Source organism: Phaseolus vulgaris, chromosome 3, assembly GCF_000499845.2.
Source record: "Phaseolus vulgaris cultivar G19833 chromosome 3, P. vulgaris v2.0, whole genome shotgun sequence".
Taxonomy (NCBI): domain Eukaryota; kingdom Viridiplantae; phylum Streptophyta; class Magnoliopsida; order Fabales; family Fabaceae; genus Phaseolus; species Phaseolus vulgaris.
In genome coordinates, this window is record NC_023757.2 from 6,772,170 (window position 1) to 6,794,640 (window position 22,471).

General features: G+C 31.1%; 1 protein-coding gene across 1 annotated transcript; it reads left to right on the forward strand.

Annotated features, from left to right (window-relative positions):
- Positions 1-3,283: 3,283 nt before the first annotated feature.
- On the forward strand, positions 3,284-9,155 carry LOC137806476 (putative potassium transporter 12). The gene is made up of 9 exons (XM_068606614.1): positions 3,284-3,990; positions 4,244-4,472; positions 4,558-4,806; positions 4,997-5,047; positions 5,659-5,919; positions 6,587-6,639; positions 6,747-6,861; positions 6,993-7,247; positions 8,007-9,155. Exons 1-9 carry the CDS (start codon positions 3,736-3,738, stop codon positions 9,059-9,061), a joined length of 2,523 nt encoding a protein of 840 aa, XP_068462715.1. The 5' UTR covers positions 3,284-3,735; the 3' UTR covers positions 9,062-9,155.
- The last annotated feature ends 13,316 nt before the right edge of the window (positions 9,156-22,471 follow it).

Consider the following 22,471-nt stretch of genomic DNA (forward strand, 5'->3'; position numbering starts at 1 on the left):
TACTAGCATAAATACAGGCACAATAGCGTATGTATATCCGTATTTTTTTTATTATTCAATTTTTAAGATACATAAATAATTTTGGATGAGTTAAAAATGAAAAATAAAAAATAACATGTAAAAAAAATATGAATGAATTAAACAACCTTTCTTTTTTTCTTTTCTAGTTTGAGTCTTTTTTTTTTTTCAAGTTGTTTTTTCTCTTTTTCCATTGATAGTTTTGAAATCGGAGTGTGATGATGTTCACGTTAAAGTTAGGATTGACTGACTTGGTGGTAGATACAAAAGAATAATGATTTTGGAGTGAAGAAAGTGATTGAAAATGAAGCTTATTTTATTTGATATGTGAGATTTGGTGTAAAAACGTGTGAGAGTATGCCTTAAAATAAAGAATTAAAGAAATGAGGGAGTCGGTTTGCATATAAAAACTGTACATTAATATTAAATTAAAAATAATTTTATTTTCTAAGTAACTAATAATAAAATGAGATATATTAAATAAGGATAGAATTAGAAGAAATTTGTGTACACCAAAAAGCGGTTATAATGTGGGGAATCCCTATTTATTAAATATATTAAATAAATAAAATGTAGAAAAGTTAAAATTATAATGGATACATATCTGTTTAATTAATTTTATTAAATTATTTATTTAATGTTATTTTATTTTTGGAAAATAAAAATTTAAGATACAAAGGTTGATAAATATAATAGGTATATGATATGAAAGATGATAATATATAATAAACAACATAATAGTAATATCATATATGTTAATCATAGATATCATATATCCAAAATAAAATATTATCATTTACGGGTATATTTCAATATAATAATAATACAATAATCTGACATATGTATCATTCATACATATATTTATAATCACGTTACCATATATGATATTATTTATAGGGTATAATCTGTGAATATTACATTTACTGTTATAATATAATTTAATTATAATATTAATGGATGATAATATCTATACATACATTATATTAATATGTAATGTCATGGTATTAATATGTATTATAAATTTATACTGTAATATTTTTATTTATTATAAATTTATGTATATTCATATATTTTTTAAATATATTATTATAAATAACAAATTATAACAATAACAACACATTATTATTTATAATGAGAATTCGTGTATACTTTAAACTTTTTTTAAAATTATCGGTTTTACAATTGCAATGTATAAAATATTAATACTACTTTCTCTTTTTATAATTAGTACCAATGATACCGTATGGTTAATACATAATTAATGTGTTTAATTCATTTATATTTTCATTTATTTTAAATTACCCATTTTACAATTGTAGTGTACAAAATATTAATATAAATATTTATTATTTTCTTCTTGATTTTAATGATATCTTGTTTAGTACATAATTAATTAGTTAATATGCATTTGTTGTCAGTAACTTTGATAAAATGGTGATTCTAAAATTAGTTAATTTAGTGATTATTTTTAATTTTTTTTAAAGTAATTATTTATTAAAAATAAATTATCCTATTAAAAAATTATAATAAATAAGTCTTGTTTTTCTAATTAAAAAAAATTGTCGATTTTATAAATACACTGTATAATAAAATATTAATACAAATGTTACCTATGATGAAGTTGTTTACCCTCGTAGGCTTCCTGAAAAATAACCAAAAAATGAAAAATTAAAATTACATTTCTTATAATTGGTACTAATATTATCTTATGATTAAAACACACATTATTGTCATGTGTTGTGTTTGTATGATAAGAAATGTGTTGTTTTATAAAGATATGCATGTTATTAATGTGATATATAAAGTTATGATACAATATTAATGTGTTTTTCCTTTGTTGTTTAATGCTGGTAATCATGTAATGGTTGATGTATGTGTTTGTAGCGGATGTATGATGAAAAGAGAATTATCATTAAAATATTATAATATAAATTTATAATAATATTTAAAAAAGTCAGATACATATAAGTTTTCATAAAATTAACATTTGTATTTCCATAAGTAAAACAAATAAATATATTAAATGACGTGGTGACGGCATACTAATTTTTTATTTTATTGGTGTCAAATAAAATTGTAAAATATTATTTAATTTGATTAAAATTAATATTTAATTAAAATTAATCTTTATTTGGTGTCTTAAAATTTATTACTGTAAATTTTGTTTTTTTCTTTAGAACATATGTATATAAAATATATGTCATAATTTTGCTTTATATACATCATAATTTTGCATGACATTTATAAATTTACCATATATAACTCGATATTTCTTGTGTTTCGATTACAATATATCAATAGGTACACTTAGATAATTTATGTATCTTCTCATGTATATCCGAATTTATTTAAATAAATTATAAATTTATATTATTAATAAAAATTATAAATAATAACATTATTTATTCAAATTTTAATATTAAATATAAATATATATAAATAATATGTTATGCAGATATACATACGCTCTCGCGGATTTTTTTGCTAATATATATATAAAAGACACATCCACCTAATATTAACATAAAGAATAAATTATATTTATATAGTAAAATATTTTATAATTTTTATGAAATAATGTTTTTTTTTGTCGTTTTAAATATTGTGAATGTGTTTTTTAATTAGAAAATATTGAGAAAATAAAAAATATTAATGATAAGAATAAAGTCCCTACATTGATATCAATTTCAAAATTTGACAACATCAATTGAATTAATTATTTTTATTGACATATATGATTATATTAAAATTATCTTGTATTAATTTAATAAACAATAAAGTAATTTACTGCATGTATGTTATCACTTTAATTAGAAAGGAAGCTTGATCATTTATTTCTAATTGCATGATATCATTTAACCCAACTACGAGCTATAAATATTTAATGAAAAACATTCTAATATAATCATATCATTATTTCATATATATTGAGGTCCACCTTGAATTTTATATAAAAAGAATATTATTCACACTTCATCTTCCTTAAGTAACAACAACCAACCTCACTCTGTTAGCCATGTGATACTGACATGGGCCCAAAAAAAAGAAGAGAATTCAAATTATTGTTATTATTACTAACGTTATTACATTAAAATAATATAATTTTGAAAAAATAATTAAAATATATATAATAATGAAAAGTGATATAATTATTTTTCAGTAGAGTATTTTATTCAATAAGAAAATAATTTTATTTATAAAAAAGATAAATTTGTCTTATTGACACAAAAATAATAGTTAAAAAAAGCACCTTGGTACAGGCATTGATATTGTTGGTTTTTTGTTCTAAAAAATCTTTGTTGGATGGTGTTTTTCCAACAAGAATACGGTGGAGTTTTTCCTGCAGTTATGATCATTGATCAAACGGTTCAAACTTTTTCTAGTTACATTTTTATGTAATTTAATAATAGTAGCAGTTACTTTGAATGACCAGGATTTGATTCATGTGGGCACAAGAGAGTGACGAAGCAGAACCCACACTTTGTCTTGTTTTGTTTCCATATATTAATTATTGTATCCATGCCATTCGCTAAATTGGCTCTTGGGATGTTTCAATACGCAAGTGTTCTCAACTTCACTCTCCTATGGTTTGGGATTTGGCAGTAGGGAAAAAGGGATGAACTTTTATCTCAAAAACCATGAAAACTTGCTGATTAAATTTCACTCTTTTAGAAGTTGATTCAGTTTGGGAGCTGGGTTTTTATTGTTGGTGGAAGAATGAAGGGGGATAGGATTGAAGAGAGCAGCAGTACGAGGTTGTTGGGTAGAAGCAGCAGTGGTGGGAGCAGTGAGTCAAGGTGGGTTGATGGCAGTGAAGTGAACTGGGATGAGGTTCCTGTGTGGTCAAAGCATGCTGACGGCAGAGAAGGGTATGGGTCAATCAGGAGGAGGCTTGCCAAGTTGCCCAAGAGGGTTGACTCATTTGATGTTGAAGCCATGGAGATTGCTGGAACTCAAGCTGACCACTCCAAGGTTAATCAACCATTTCCTGTTGCACTTTTGCCTGGAATGATGATACTCTAAATGTTCTAGGTCTTGTTTAAATTCTTAATTTTTATGTGTTATTGAATCTTCATGATTACCAAAGGGAGGGCATAGTTCTCTTTTTTTTACCACTTTTAACAGACACTTAGCAGCTTTAACTTCCACTTCACCATGTTTTATTTAGCAGTTCGCTTAGAGAGCCAAATTCCTGTTTTTGATCCTTTGTTCTTATGTGAATCAGGTCCTTTCCCTCTTGCCCACACTTGCTTTGGCATTTAAGACTCTTGGTGTGGTATATGGTGACATGGGAACTAGTCCTCTATATGTTTTTGCTGATGTCTTCAGCAAGGTTCCAATTGGATCAGATGAGGATGTCTTGGGGGCATTATCATTAGTCATGTATACAATAGCAGTTATTCCATTAGCCAAGTACGTTTTTATAGTCCTCAAAGCAAATGATAATGGAGAAGGTAAGAGTTTCACTTTTCCCCCAGAATTATATACATTCTTCATGTCTGACTTATTCTAAATCATAAATTAATGGCCCAACTGTAGGAGGAACGTTTGCACTATACTCGTTGATTTGCAGGTATGCAAATGTGAGTCTACTTCCAAATCGTCAACAAGCTGATGAATATATATCCAGTTTTAAGCTCAAACTGCCTACTCCAGAACTGGAAAGGGCTTTAAAAATAAAGGATACTCTGGAAAAAAAAACGTTTTTGAAGAACCTTATATTGGTGTTGGTTCTTGTGGGAGCTTCCATGGTTATTGGAGATGGTATTCTAACCCCAGCAATATCAGGTACATAAGCATGCAACCTTTTGACATGAACTTCTGCTGTTAGTTTTTTAATTTTATCATATGATCAATGATCCTTACCGTTATGAAGTTTGATCATAAGCATATGCCTCTAGAGCTAAATTTGTCTATATGTTTAGAAGAATTTCTTGTGGTGTAACTTTAGTATGACCATGGTGCTTCTTTCATACAGTGATGTCTGCCATAAGTGGTCTGGAGGATCAAATAAATGGATTTGGTACTGGTAGGTATATTTTCCTTTGTATTTTTAGTTTTTTTTTTCTGGTCAAAGAAAAAAAAATAATTAATACATAATATCAGTGAAGATGAGAAAACTAGTAAAAATTGCGATGGTTCAGGAAAACTTCTTTCACATGATAGCTTTAGAGGGATATTCTTTTGGTGGCTGCGTGCCTTCTTTAAAAATATAACTATTACCAAAGTCTCCACGTATCTCCGGAGAAACAAATTTGTGGCACTTGATAGCAGTTATTTCAGCTACTTACAGTCTAAATAATGTTACAATTTTCTGAAAATTGCAAAGTACAAATCCTTTTACAATATTCTGGACTGAATGCAAGATTTCTCAACTTCAAGTAACTAGCTTGGAGTACTTTGATCTAAGCAGGTCAAATATGGTTCTCCTACAAAAAACCCAGTTAACTTCTTTTCTCTCTTTTTTTCTAAAGATAGTTCAGCTTTTTGCTTCCCTTTAAGATGTTCAATGTGAACAACCACCTACTAGTATTTAGATTTTTTCAAGAATGTTGGCATTTAGTCATCTTATGGAACTATGGAAACGAACAAACTTGCATTCTGCACAGCAAAACTTAGAGTTGTTGTTCTCATTTTCAGGTGAAGTGGTTGGTATTTCTATTGTAGTCCTGATAGCATTGTTCAGCATACAACAGTTTGGTACCAGTAAAGTGGGTTTCTTGTTTGCCCCTATACTTGCCTTATGGTTCTTTTGTCTGGGTTCTATTGGAGTATATAATATACTTAAATATGATATCACTGTTCTGAGAGCATTCAATCCGGCTTATATCTATTATTTCTTCAAGAAAAATGGCAAAGCTGCATGGTCATCTCTTGGTGGTTGTGTTCTGTGCATTACAGGTAATATCGTTTTGTATTTCCATAACTTCATCCTGTAGGTATTGGAATTGATTGCCATAATTTCGGGCATATTTAATTGTCAACATAGACTTGAATGATCCTATGAACTTGACCTTTACTTCTTCCTGGATCTCATTAGAGTGTTTGCAGCAATGACCATAGCATTGTGATTTATGAGCCAGTAGATGAGATCATAGTTGTATGTGGTTCATTTACCCATGCTTGATAGGATATGTTATTGTAAAATAGCTCTGAGGACAAGCACTTGTGTGCAAGGCGCATGTAGAACTTGGTGCACAGACTCCCCCTCCCTTTCCCAAAATCTTTGTCTCTAAAACACTTGCACAAAGATGTATCACACAAATGGTTAAAAGACGAAGGATGGATATCATGTTTAATTATAATACTTGGACTAGAAAATTAATACTAGTTGGTTTCTTTCAAGATAATTTACTCTCAAGTGAGCATTTTTGTTTGTTCTTGCAATTTAAGTCTGGCTTCCAGCAAAAGCAATAGAAGCTATTTACATTATCTGGAAAATATCACAAATTTTGATTTTTTGAGTTTTTTTCAGTATTCAAAACCCAATTTTGTTCTTAATGAGAAGTTTACCCCTTAAGGACAAGGTGACAAAATTTATAGAACTTGCTTGTGTATTCCTCTGCAGGTGCAGAAGCAATGTTTGCAGATTTGGGTCATTTTTCTGTACCATCAATACAGGTTTGTGAATCCTCAATTGGTTTTCTTTTTTAATAGAAAACCATTAAATTAGTGTTATTAAGTCTCCTATAGTTATTTAAATTTCCTTTCTTAAATCTCTTGTATAGATTGCCTTCACTTGTGTGGTATTTCCCTGTCTCCTCCTTGCTTATATGGGCCAAGCTTCTTTTTTGATGAAGAACCCAAGTTTTTATTCAAATGTATTCTACAAGTCTGTTCCAGGTGATATTTGTTAAGACAATGACTGCTTATGTGATACATATAAGTCACTGCCCTTAAAACTATAATAAAGATAATTTTGTTATGTATAGTAATTGTGATGATACCTGCTGTTTGTGCTTTATGTGAAACAGAGAGTCTGTTCTGGCCAGTGTTTGTGATAGCCACACTTGCTGCTATGATTGCCAGCCAAGCAATGATATCTGCTACATTTTCGTGCATAAAGCAATCTATGGCTTTGGGATGCTTCCCCAGGCTCAAGATAATTCACACCTCAAAAAAGTTCATGGGCCAAATTTATATCCCCATAGTAAACTGGTTTCTGATGATCATGTGCATAGTTGTGGTTTCCATATTTCAAAGCACAACTGATATTGCAAATGCATATGGTTAGTGTCTCTGATCTCAATTTTCTTAGAGTAATATTTTTTTTTTTTTTTTGCTCTGGGGTGACAACTGGTGTACACAGGTAAGCTTTAGAGGTGGTGGACACTATGACTCTGAGAAGTATTATGTGTCTTCAATAAACTAAATGGGTTAGAAAAAAAACTTGAAAGCTAAACTTTACAGGATATAAATTTTACTACACGTGGAAAGTTTTAGGAAAGAATAGAATGAATATTATTGTACACCAGAATTGAAAGGAGAATGTGGTGGATGTAGAAAGGATAGAGGACAAGATTTTATCTTTAACATTAATAGTTTGTGAGTACTTTTGAAAGATAAGATTGTTGCTGTCGTAGCGTTTCAAAAACTAACTTGCACTTTGATGTTGTTATGAACCAAATATTCTTAAGCAGTTAACTGAATATTCAAGGATGATTATATATTATATTTCTACCATGTCCCTTCACACAATACATTTGGGCTTGAAGGGTGAACAATATTTCTACCTTTTGCTGAAACTAAACATTTTTGTAAGAAAAATGGGGGCAGCAAGGAGCAAACTTTAGATGACTTGGTCATATAGTACAGGTCCAGATGCTTCACGAACCAACTATCTTAAAAGTTTAAGTTGTTTGGTGAAGAAGACACACAAAATGGTTTAATATTACATTTCTAAAATATTACATACATCAAATAGGCCTTATACTGAAGATCATTTGTAGTGTATCTTTACTAAATGCATTTTAATATCATTGTTGCAGGCATTGCTGAAGTTGGTGTCATGATGGTTAGCACCATCTTGGTGACCCTAGTAATGGTTTTAATTTGGCAGACTAACTTGCTTTTGACATTGTGTTTCTGTCTTGGATTTGGTTCAGTGGAGTTAATTTACATGTCTTCTGTCCTATCCAAACTCGTTGAGGGTGGTTGGCTTCCACTTGCCTTTGCTACCTGTTTCCTATCTGTGATGTACACTTGGAACTATGGCAGTGTATTGAAGTACCGAAGTGAAGTTAGAGAGAAGGTTTCAGTGGACACAATGCTTGAGCTTGGCTCCAATCTTGGAACAGTAAGAGTGCCCGGAATAGGATTGCTATATAATGAGCTTGTGCAGGGCATTCCCTCCATTTTCTTGCAGTTCTTGCTGAACCTTCCGGCTCTTCACTCAACTATAGTTTTTGTCTGCATTAAATATGTCCCAGTCCCTGTGGTTCCTCAAGAGGAAAGATTTCTATTTCGAAGAGTTTGCCCCAAAGATTACCACATATTCCGCTGTGTTGCTAGATATGGTTACAAAGATGTAAGGAAGGAAGATCACCAAGCATTTGAGCAACTTCTTATTGAGAGTCTTGAGAAATTCTTGAGAAGGGAAGCTCTTGAGACAGCCTTGGAGTTCGAGGGCAACTTAACTGATGACGTGGACAGTGTCTCAGCAAATACAAGGGACTCTGATCTTCCTGTTGGTACTGGTGCTGAGGAGCTTAGGATTCCACTGATGCATGATCAGAAAATGGAAGAAACAGGAACTTCTGCTGCTCAAGAAGTTGCATCAGCATTGCCATCTAGTTACATGTCATCAGACGAAGACCCTAGTCTTGAATATGAGCTTTCAGCCCTTAGAGAAGCAACGGAATCAGGATTCACCTATTTGCTTGGACATGGAGATGTGAGGGCAAAGAAGAACTCTTTTTTCTTTAAGAAACTAATGATAAATTATTTCTATGCATTTCTCAGAAATAACTGCCGAGGAGGTACAGCAAACATGAGAGTACCTCACACCAATATCATTCAAGTTGGGATGACATATATGGTTTGACATGGCCATGTTCTTTTCATATTATGCAATGCATCCTCAGTCTGGACCACATTGTTATTGGTATTTTTCTTTCTGTCAACTGTGATTGTTCAAATTTTCTTAGTGTCTTGAAACTTTGATTTAGTTGTGAAATCATTTGGAAAACATTTTTCATGTTGAATTTGGTTGAAAAACAAGAAGAAATTAAAATTCGAAAAACACATAAAGAAGAAAAAGAAGAAAACAGAGTAACACTGAAAAACATCTTATTGAGTAATGTGATAACATTTATACTCACAAATGAAAGAGCTCTAACTACCAAAAAACTAGTAACCGTCAAACTAGAAGACACAAGAAAGAAAAACTAAGTATAGACGGTCTACATACTAGATAGTCTACCCTGAACATACACTAAACAGTCTACTCAAGAAACAAACACTCCCTATATTCAACAAGATTCTAGATCATCTATACTCAGTCGTCTAACAAAATTTTGACAGTCCCCTCAAGTTGGGAGTAATTACTTAGCATTCCAAGCTTGGAATAAAGGATATGAAGCGTTGAAGGAGGCATAGCCTTGGTCAAAATGTCGGGTTGTTGAAAACATAAGCAAATGGACAAAGCTTTGATAACCCCTTTATGAAGTTTTCTCTGATAATGTGAAAATCAGTTTCTATGTGCTTGGTGTGTTCATGAAAAACTAGGTTGAGGCGAAGTACAAGAGAGACAATTGTGTGTCATTGGAAGATCTTGCATTAAATAGGTGAGTCATTGGATTTCATAGATTGTTGAGACAAGAGCCGTATATTCAACTTCAGAAGAACTTCTAGATGCAATAGATTGTTTTTTTGATTTCGAAGAAATGGGAGAATGACCAAGATAAATGGTTTATCCATTTACATATCGTCTAGTATATGAGCATCATGTCCAGTTAGAGTTACTAAAGACTTTAAATTGGACCTTACAATAAAAAAAACGTGAGAAATTTCTTGATTGGGTCTTATTTCAGACATTGAAGAATGTGTAAAGAAGTAAATAATTATTTAATAATGATAATAATAATAATGTATTAACTTTAAATATAAAATAAACATTATTTTAAAAAAAGAAAGAGTATTAATTTCAAAATACTAATAATAGTAAAAAGTATTTAAAATAATAATATATTAACTTCAGAATAATATTAATAATAATAAATATGATAAAAAGTATTAATTGGATAATAAAATTAAAAATAAAATTATTGGTATCTCTTATCCCTTAAAATGGGGAGACAAATAGGCATGAGTAGATTTTATCTAGTGACATTTAATGTTGATAACAATAATAATATATTTTGTGTATAAAGTTATCGTTAGAAGAATTACGAGAAAGAGGGGCAAAGAAAGAAGAGAGAGAAAAGGGGGAGAGAGATACGGGAAGAGAGAAAGAAGAGAGAGAGAAAAATGTTTAAAAGACTCAAACTAAAAAGTCACCTAGTTCACTAAGTAAGCCAAAATGTGACATCTATCATCTATGTATTTTATTTATCAATTTCTTATCTAAATGAGGTGTCCTAATTTTATTTTATTTATTCATTCAATTTATTTATTTATATCTAGTTTTGTACTGGTCTGTTTATTTATTTTATTTATCTCTAATTATTTACTGGTCCATTTTATTTGTTTTAATTATTTCTAATTATGCATTGATTTATTTTATTTATTTATTCTATTTATCTCCAGTTCTGCATTGGTTCCTCTTATTTATTTATTTTATTCATTTCTAGTTATGCATTGGTTCATTTTATCTACATTATCTCACTAACATGTATTTTTTTATTATAATTTTTTTATTTGTTTTACTTTAATAAAGATTTGAATACATTGTAGATGGAGGTTTTGACCTTGAAGATTTGAATGACTAAATCTTGTTCAAGATGAGATCATCTTGTATTATTTTGATAACCATGATAAAACTTGTTTATTTTGACTAGTCATTACAGAAATTGATTCAAATTTTTTTATACGAAATAAAAGTAGATTATAAAATAAAATCACAAAGACTGATTTTTTATATTGTTTTGATATTATGTTTTTTATGATAGTTGTTCTCACTTTTCCATTTTATTCTTGGTACATGAAAACAAATTGTGCACATTTGAAATATCTCAATAGATGGATAATGTGAATTATCCGAATCCATTCTCTACCATTATCAATGCAATCTTCCTGGGGACAAATTCGAACATTAATGTTGTAGACAATTTAGTCACTTTTCGGGGAATGAGACATTCTACATTACCATTCGTCTTAGACATGGATGCTCCTATTATTCTAAAATGACCTATTGTGGTCACCTTTTATCTACCATCTACCTATCAAGTCAATCCAGTCAATCCATTGATTAACATATTTCCACTTCCATTGTAAAATAGATGTAATACTAAGAAAAGAAAGGACTATACATCAACAAAACTCATTCTCTTTATCTAAGGACAAGTAGGAAAGTATGTAATATATATATATATATATATATACACACTTATGTAAATTAATCTTTATGTTATTTCTTCCTTTTGATCTTTGATTTTATTAATTTTAGAAGGGATGTTACGTTTAGATAGTATCAGAGCAACGTTCCATGTGAGACTTATGAAATACATCAATAATAAGATTTTTATACTAACTTGTACCATTTTAGATGACAACTTATAGCACTGAGTTGACAGAAGCAATACAGGATATCAATGACATGGCCACTACACTTTTAAACCAAAGGCCTGAAGGAACCATTGAATCACAAGGTTTAGTAGAATTTAGGAGAAATAAACCTCCACAATTCTCTAGAGGTTACAACCTAGATAATGTTGAATTATGGATCAAGGAGATAGAGAAAATATTGAGTTATGAATTGTTCTGATAAATAAAGGATAAACAATGTTGTGTTTGTGTTGATAGGAGAATCGGAGTACTGGTGGGATAATATCCAAACATTACTAGAAGGGGGAGAAATAACCATTACTTGGGAAATATTTAGAACAAAGTTTCTTGGAAAATACTTACCCGGTGATGTGAGAAGAGCAAAAGAGATAGAACTTATGCAATTAAAACAAGGGAGTATGTCAGTAGGGGAATATGCTTCAAAGTTTGAGGAACTAGGGAAATATTCTATTTTCTTTTATCACCTAAATGAGAGAATGAAGTCTATAAAGTTTGAAAATGGACTTAGGCTTGAATTTAGAAAAACAGTACGACTATTAGAGATTTTTTACTTTCCTACACTTATTTACAAGTGTAAATTTTTGGAAGATTAAAAATAGTCAAAATAATAAGTTGAGATATTTTGAACCCCGACCAAACAAAAAAAAGACATAATAAGGGAAAACCTTACAATTGTCATTAATGGAAATCCCCATCCAGTCAATTTTTTTTCAAAAAATTCAAGTAGGCCTATAAATAATTAGATTAGGTGCCTCAAGTGTGGACAAGATCATTATACCAAACACTGTCATCTTAAAGGACTGTTCTATTTTAATTTGTCTACCTTTAACACAATTACATGTAATCTTAGGCATCACCTGGTTAGTTTCCAATCAAGTCCTTCTAAATTATGCAAATAAATTTGTAATATTTTCTAATAATGACGATCTTTCAAAATTATCTACTAACTCTATAAGTGAACCTTTAAATGACAAAATTCAAGGATACTTGTTATTGTCTTCTATGGAATTAAAAGAGGTAGTCGATTTGAAGAATATAATAGTTGCTCGAAATTTTCTTGAGGCTTTTCTTAATGATATACATGGTTTACCACCCAACAAAGAAATTGAATTTTCAATAGATTTGATGTCTGGGACTGAACCAATTTCTATAGCACCATATAGAATGTCGCCCTCTGGACTAGCATAACTAAAGAAACAATTAGAAGAGTTACTTCAGAAACAATTCATTTTGTTAGAATTATAGGGCTAAAACAAGGGGGGGGGGGGGGGGGGGTGGGGGGTGGAATTGTTTTCGAAAGATTTTCGCAAGTGTTGAAGGTAACGTGAAAGACTATGAAGAATTAATCAATGGAAAAACTGTTCAGCCAAATATAAAACTGTTTTAAGCTTGATGTAGAAATTCAACCTGTTGTTTTTACAAAATAACTAGTTGTTTTTATCAACAGTTTTATCAAAACGGATTTAAAGCAATTTAAAGAGTGTAAGGATAGAGATATTCAAACAGAATGTTTATACTGGTTCACTTAACATCTGAGCTACATCTAGTCCTCAGAAACCACTGAGAATTCACTATGTAATCAGTCACAGGTTACAAATTACACAACCACAAAGAGGTGACTTTGAATCTCACAAAGCCCACTCACCCTCTTTACAACACCACACACCTCAAGCCAGAATCCCACTGACTTTACAGGATTTCACACTCCAAGAATGTTGATCTTGATCCCCTCAAGAACACACAACACTTCTTGGAAACACCAATACAAAAATACAATTATTAAGAAGGAAGGGAATAGAAAACATATGGGTAAATCACAAGATCAAAGAACAAAATACAAGACCCAATCCTATTCCACACACTTGAGATGATCCAAAGCTCTTTCAAAATTGTTTTTGATTGATCTCTTTCTTAGTTCAAACATAGGAGCGTAAAAAACACCTTTTTATCTTTCAATCAAATGGTTAAAATAGTTTAGAACAAAAGCCCAAGAGCAGTTGGAATCATTCATAACAGAAAAACCATATAACAACATTCTGTTAAGGTTTTCAGAAAAACAGTCGGTTGATTTTTCGAAATAACTGATTGAATGTTTTTTTACAGCATTCAAAATCACTAAGTGTCAAATAACCTGTTGTTTCGAAATTTTAACTTGTTAAAATTTGTTTGACAGCAAAGGTAAAGACAGAGCTTTTCCAAATCAGTTTGAAATCTACTAAGTGTCAAACAACCTGTTAAAACGAAATTTCAACCTATTGAAATTTGTTTGACAGTAAAGACAAAGACAAAGTTTAATATCCACTATGTCAAACAACCTGTTAAATTGAAATTTCAACTTGCTGAAATTTCACTTCCTTTTAGAAAATCCATCTTTTCCCAATGTTAAAGATTCAATTAAGCTTGGATCAACTTAAGGAGTGAATTAATAAGTTTCAAACAACTAGACACACATACACAACAATAGTAAGGTCTTCAAGCTTTCCACTAGGATTTGGAGACATCAAAGCATCTTGTTCTGTTGGGTATGAAGCCAGGACCAATTGGGTTGGACTGAGTAGACACCATGTTTTAGTGAGTGAGCTTAATCATTGTGTCCCTTTATTATCTCTATTTATCTCTATTTCAAGAGATCATTGTACTTGTAATTGGTGTGCAACAGGATATAATGAAAACCTAATAGTTGCCCGTGTGGATGTAGGTTGCAGTTGGCGACCAAACCACATTAAATCATGTGTTGTTTATTTTTCTGCAGTTGATTCGTGATTGTGTGTGTTGCTTCTGCATGCGTTTTTTTCCATCAAGTGGTATCAAGAGCCTTGGTTCGTTTACACACCAGAGATCTGATCAGCAGAAATTAATCAACGAGACTTGAAAATTGCGGCTGCAGTAGCGTCCCAAAGCTAGGGTTTCACAGAGGCGGCAACAACGTCCCAAAGCTAGGGTTTCGCAGGGCCTGCAACAACGTCCCAAAGTTAGGGTTTCGCAGAGGCGCCAACAACATCCCAAAGCTAGGGTTTCGCAGGGGCGACAACGATACCCCAAAGTTAGGGTTGCATGTACATTCTGCAGGTGTGCTGGTCTGAGACGGCACAGAGTGCAGTGCGACAGCGGTGACCAGCGACGGTGGTGGTGCGGAGCGCGAACAGCGGCGGTGCGTGTCTTGGCAGCTGCAGTCCAGTGCGACGGAGCGCTCGTGCATTGGGGACTACGACCAGGTCTGTTGGTGACTGATTTTGGGTGGTGCAATTTTTGTGGTCTTGATTTAAAAAAAAAAGGATTGCCAAGATCTGAAATTAGTTGTACCGAATATCTCGTCTAGTCATTTGAGATGGCAGAAGAAAGGAGGTTCCGAATTGAAAATTCGATGGTACAAATTTTCGTTGGTGGAAAATGCAAATTGAGGATTGGCGAGTTCAGTTACTGAGCACATCAATATGATCTTAGCCAGACTTATGTCAGTGGGCATTAAGTTCGACGATGAAGTTCAAGCTTTACTATTGCTATTGTCTTTGCCTGATAGTTGGTCCGGAACGATTACAACAATTACCAATTCAGCGAGATCTGATTGATTCACTTTTGAGAAGATTCGTGATCTCATTCTTGGCGAGGATGTCCGAAGAAGGAGTTATGGGGAATTATCTAGTGAATCGCTATATGTCATCAGAGGTAAGAGAAATATCAGAGATAGTGGGAGCAAGAACAAAAGAAGGAGTCAGTCAAAGACTCAGGATTGCTCAAGTGTAACATGTTCGAACTGCAAGGAGGTGGGGCATTTCAAGAATCAATTCCCTAATGATAAATAAGTCAACATTGCAGAAGACTTCGCGGACGAGGACTTTTTAGTCTATTGTGTGGATAACAGTGTGGATTCTTGGGTCATGGATTCTGAAGCATTGCAGAATCTAGTTATTGGAGACTTTGGAAAGGTAAGACTAGCGGACAACAGAACTCTTGATGTTACAGGCATGGGTGACATAGTGTTGAAGACACCAGTTGGTTTCTGGACTTTGAAGGATGTCAGAGTTGTTCCAAGCTTGAGGAAAAGTTTGATTTCTGTTAGGCAGTTGGACGAACAGGGACATGAAGTGAAGTTCAGAAATCAGCAGTGGAAGGTCGTCAAGGGAACTCTTGTCATAGCTTGCGGAAGAAAGAGAGGTTCGTTGTATATAGTCGGATTACCGTGTGTGAGGGAGTGACCATCCCAGTTCAGAAGATAAAAAAAGTTCGGTTCACAGAATCTCGTGGGCAGAAGAGGGTTGTCTTTACAAGAGAGAAACCTAGAGCCACAGGTCAGATTCAGGATGAACGAGCATGGAAAGGTTCAAGAAGACCAGTCAAAGGTACTTGTGGCAGTGGAAGCACGGGTTGTGCTTCAAATAAGGTTCCTAGACGGCAGTGGGTTAGGAGAACCAGTATTCCAGCGGTTGAAACTTCTCCAAAAAATTTCTTGTTGAATATGGAGAGTGTTAGTTCTCAGGTTGTTCCAGGATCCGACAGTTCCTGTAAGTGGGAGTCGGTAGGAACAGAGAACGAGTCAGTGACTGACGTGTTGAAACCAGGGGAATTTTAACGAAGTCTTCAAAATGATTAAGAAGGCTGGTGGCAACTAGAGGTGGAACATTGAGTTCCGTCGACAAATTAAAGAAGTACATGTACACAGTTGAAGCGTAGGTGAACATTGTTCCGCGACTTCAAGTGGGAGATTGTTGGGTATGAAGTCAAGAACAATTGGGTTGGGCTGACAAGACACCATGTACACAGTTGAAGCGCAGGTGAACATTGTTCCGTGACTTCAAGTGGAAGATTGTTGGGTTTGAAGCCAGGACCAATTGGGTTGGGCTGAGTAGACACCATGTTTTAGTGAGTGGGCTTAATCATTGTGTCCCTTTATTATCTCTATTTATCTCTATTTAAAGAGATCATTGTACTTGTAATTGGTGTGCAACAGGATATAATGAAAACCTAATAGTTGCCCGTGTGGATGTAGGTTGCAGTTGGCGACTGAACCACGTTAAATCATGTGTTGTTTATTTTTCTGGAGTTAATTCGTGATTGTGTGTGTTGCTTCCGCATGCGTTTTTCCCATCAAGTTCAACACATTCGTCCCAGTGTGCGACCTTGAGGAACTCATGTTTTATTAGTAAAAAAGAAAGATGGAAGTTTCAAGCTGTGTAGATTATCGTCAGTTAAATAAATTCACTGTTAAAAATAAATACCTTTTTCCTAGGATAGATTATTTGATAGATCAACTGAGAGGAGCTTCTATATTTTCTAAGATATATTTAAAATTAGGATATCATCAAATTAAAGTAAGGACAGAAGACATACAAAAAATAACATTCAAAACCAGGTATGGGCATTATGAATATTAAGTGATGTCTTTTGGTGTAACCAATGCCCTTGTCGTGTTCCTGGATTATATGAACAAGATTTTTCACTCATTTTTGGATCATTTTGTAGTTGTTTTTATATATGATATTCTCATTTATTATAGAACAATTAAGGAGCATGAGGAGCATCTTTAAACTTTTTTTCAAATTTTGAGAGAAACAATTGTATGCTAAGTTGTCTAAGTGTGAATTTTGGTTAGAGGAAGTAAAACTTTTGGGACATGTAATTTCTAGAGAAGATGTACCAATGGACCAAACCAAAGTAGAAATTTTTTTATAGTGGGAACCAAACAAAATAGTGACTAAGTTTCATAGTTTTCTAGGTCTAGTAGGATATTATAGAAGACTCAATGAAGGATTTTCTAGAATAGTTATGCCATTAACCCAACTAACTAAGAAAGGTCAAACTTTTGAATGGACAAAAAAAATGTGAAAATAGTTTTCAACCACTCAATTTTAGAAATAGAAACTAAATTTGTAGACAAAATATAATTAGTTGCTATAGTGACTAAATTAGAGACCATTTTAGTGATTAAAAAAAAATTTGGTTTCTAAATTAGTTTCTATTATTGTTAAATGGTTTCTAAATTAATATCTAATTAGCTACCAAGGTTTTTGCCACCAAATTTAGAATCTAAATAATTAGTAGTTAAAACCTTGGTAGTTAATTAGATACCAATTTAGAAACTATTTAACAATAATAGAAACTAATTTAGAAACCAATTTTTTTTTTAGTTTCTAAAATGGTCTCTAATTTAGTCACTATAGAAACTAATTATTTTTTTTGTCTCTAAAATTGGTTTCTATTTCATTATTTTCTTGTAGTGTAAAATCACTAGACCAAATTGATTATTGACACTTAATGTTGGGACCAAAAAGTTAATTATACCAAAAATCATCTCGAGTTACACACTGGTTTATTTTATTATTTTATTATCTTTAGTTATGCACTGGTCCATTTTATTTATTTATCTTTAGTCATTGTGATGGAAAAACGTTATTATTCTAATAGTGATCTTTGTAATTTCTTCTTTGGATGGATGATGAAAGAGTATTGAGGAGCGAAAACATTAAAGAAACTCAAGAGGAGTTTCCATGAATTGAAATGGAGTTAGGAATTTGTGAGAGTGAGAGGTGAGGCTAACTCACTAGGAAAAAGTCTAGGCTAAGTCTTGAAGGAGACTAACCTAGGGAGAACTTAAGAACAAGTAGAATGGTCAAAATTAGACAACATTTCATTACTAATTCCAAGTTAAAAAAAATACATGTATAAGAGATTTCTATTTATAGGAGACGGTCTCTCAAAAACTCTCAAATGAGAGTGTGACAATTGTCACTACCTTATTGGTGCAAATCCTCTCCATTAAGGAGAAGACATGTGGAGCCTCATTCCTTCCTTGCCTACATTTCTATTTTCACCCCTCTTTTACTATTTTACCCTTTAATTTATTTTCTATTTACATTCTTCCCTACTTTGGTCCAAAATACAAGGTCCAAAACTTCCTAACTACTCTATACAATTTTTAGAAGGCTAAGAAGAAAAAAAAGACTCTACAAACATTTTCATTAAAGTTCGATCTTCATCTATCTTCTTGGTCGAAAGTTTCAAGGCTGGACAGTTGCCATCATATTGTTCTTTTATTTATTTATCTGCAGCTTTAACTACCAACTAATTAGATTCTAAAGTTGATAGCTAAAATTTTGGTATCTAATTATGTATCAATTTATAAATTATTTATTAATAATATAAATACTTTAGATACCAATAAGTTTTTTAATCTCTAAAATAATATCTAATTTAATTAATATAGTGAACAATTAATTTTTGTCTCTAAATTTAGTTTGTATCTAGTGATTTTTTTGTAGTTTTTTTTTTTTTAAAAAAAAAAGAGTTGACTCATAAATAATAGGATGCATGAAATAAAACCTTGAAAATACAAGTTCTATTTTTATAAACAGTCTTTGTAAATAAATTCTGTCATTTAATATTGTAACTTCTTATTTACTTATATAAAAAATAATCCTACATCCAATTAATTTTAACACTTTAACTAATTTAATAATTAAATTATTTTAATTACATTTAATTAACTTAGCTTCATCATCAATAAAATTTTAAATATTATCTCCTAAAAAAATATTTAAAAATAAATTTTATATTTTATTAAAAAATTACAATTACAAAAAGTAAAAAATTTGCCAAAAAATAAATAAAAAATATTTTACTCCTATTTTTACCTATGCCACGAAAAAAAAATTACATATGAAAGTTATGCATCGGCCTAACCAGCACATTTGATAAAATTTAAAAAAAAAATCTCACTAAATGTCGGTCAAACAAACATTATACTTGCAAAAGATTAAGAAAATATGCGGGCAATTGTTTCCTACGCCATATTATTAAAACTCAACATTGTTTTTAATTTTTTTTTTTTTACGGATGCACAAATCCGGAAGTGAGTTTTATACATTCTAGATTTCAAAATTCGAAAGGTTATTTTTGTATTTTACTTAAGCTTCTGGTTATATCCAGAAATGAGTTATGAGTTCTGGATTTTCATATCCGGAATGGTGTGCTGTAAATGGTGTTGAAGATTGAGATTCGAAACTCATTCATGTTTGCTTACGGATCTTGACATCTGGAAGATCATTTATGTTGTTCAAGTAAGCTTTTGGATGATGAAATCCAGAAGTGACATATTAGTTCTGGATTTGTATATCCGAAACTTTGTAATTTGACTTACGGATATAAATATTCGAAAGACAAAAATTTTAAAATCATTAAGGATAAAACGGACATTTCACGTCGGTGTGTTGAGTGCAAATCTGAATTGATATGATGCCGAGAGAATCAGCCAAATATTCGAGATAGTGAATTTTATTTTAATTTTTTTTAGTATTCACTTAGAATTCACTTGCCCACATTAATTTTTTTTTCTCTGCCTATCGTTGGTTTGATCCATGTTATTTGCGTTTTTTTTGTTGACGTTTATTTCTAGTAGTTAATTTCCGTTTTTTCTTTTGTAGTTTGAGGAAAATTGAATCATTAATATAAATATTAGAATATTTTTACCAGTAATTTTATCTGATTAGAATAGAATTTTCTCTCATAAGAATAAAAATGCATGTGATTCATAAAAAAAATGCAAATGAACAGCTAAGATAAGTATGCCAGATCTATGGATTTCCAAAATGGATTCTTTTGGTTTGAAGAAACCCTGACACTTAAATAATTTTTTATCCTTGAGTTTTGCCTTTGAGTTTGAATTAACATTATATATGAACTCAAATCTTAACAAGTGAAGAACAAAATGGGAATAACTGTGAGAATTTGGTCCTTTTGTCTGCTATGCAGAGTTTGGTTTGGTGTCTATGTCTCCTAATTTACATGAATCTGAACAAAGGAATTCATAAATTGTTCATGCCAATTTGAATAAGACTGGTGGCTGGGGAACATAAGGATAATTTATTATTTATCTTTCAATTATTTCATTTTATTCCCACTAAATAGTTTTTATTTTTAATACATCAAATTGCAATTATATATTTGACAGCCATTGACTATGTTTTCCCTCCCCCACCCCCGGTTAGAATCCAATTGTTTTCTCTTTAATTAATAGTCAAAAGGAAAAAAAACGTAAAATTAATATTAATTATATTTATAATTGAATCATTGATAACATGGAAAATAATTTTATTTCGTAATATATTCATGTGTAGATTTTCTAAAAATTATTGATGAAGAACAATTATCATATATATTGAAAAACAATATGAAAAGACAAAAGTAGAACATTGAGAACTTGTTCAAACTCGGTCAAGCAAGATCATTTCAGAGGAATTCTCTTGAGGAGTTCATTTCAGTGACGTTGGACTTTTTCTCATAAAACTCGCTTAAGCAATATGTCACTTAGTCCAAACCCATTTAGGTTAAATAGAAGGCGTGATCATAACCTATACATCATTGGGAGAATATTGAGAGATAGAAAACCTAGAGGAGGCAATTCCATCAAGGAGAAACATCATGTATTTTCTCTTTTCTTGTTTCTCATGTTTGTAATGGCCAATATGAGTGACTAATTCTTTTCTTTAGGATTATGAATAATCTACTCAAACTCTTATGTATTGATGTGATATTTATCTATAGTATTCAGGTCTTATTATTGATGGTTGATATTAAAAAAAAAGAAAAATGATCATATATGAAATAATAGATCACGTTGTTCTTCATCAATAATTGTTCTTCCCCAGAAACACATAAGAGTTAGGGTTTGTATTTCTTTTTTAAGAATTATTAATATAGGTCGGGTGAACAGCTACACAAGGAAACAATGTCTGACTTTCAAAGATTATGTGTTATAAGGAACACTAGCCACACAGCAAGTACTACTAAACCTATAACCCTTAAAACTTGCTAGCTATATATATTTAAGAATATTCATTTTTTATATAATAAAATTATTATTCTTTTATAGATCACATATATGTTTTCTATTAATTTATTCTTTTGTGGATAAAAAAAACATATATATTCTCTATTGAAGTCAATTCAAGCCGAATATGATCATCATGTAAGATTAAGCTGAAAAATCTCGCATTATTTAACTTAGATATGATTTATTAAAAAATCTATTTTAATACATAAAATATAATATATTGTTTTCATCTATTTTCTTATAAATACTCTTAATTAAGACATAAAATATTATTTATCAATAACTAACTGAAGTTTCAATAATATTTTCTATATAAATTTAAATATTTGAACATTTTTATGACAGGTTTTTGGTGAATCCATTCCTAAACTCGTCAGTATATGATCCGAGACTTAAAAGTATTTTAAAAAATATTTGCACATAATTTGATCAACGAAGTCTTCATATTAATAACAAGATTTGAATCCAAATTCATTGATACATAGAGATATTAATTCTTGTTTTTTTTTATCAATACTCGGATTAAAAAGAAAAAGTACATGCTTTATGGATATATTGCTAAATCAAGATATACTTAATTATTAATAATTTTCTTTCAGAACCAAAACTTTTGAAACTGGGAATTTAAAATAGAAAATGATTAATTTACATAAACTCACTTAATAATGCTACTTTTGATTTGATACGATGAATGTGCCTTTTGTTTTTCTTTTTACATTCTATGTTTTTGTTGAAGAAATAATCTCCCAGCACAAAAACTCTTTTTAAAAGAGTACTCTAAAGTTCAAAAGTTTTAAAAATATCATACTTAATTATTTATATTTTTATTATGAATAAAATCTTGAGATGGTCATAACCAATTATGTAAGGGTTGAGTGGACTTGCTCCCAAGTTCTGATGGCT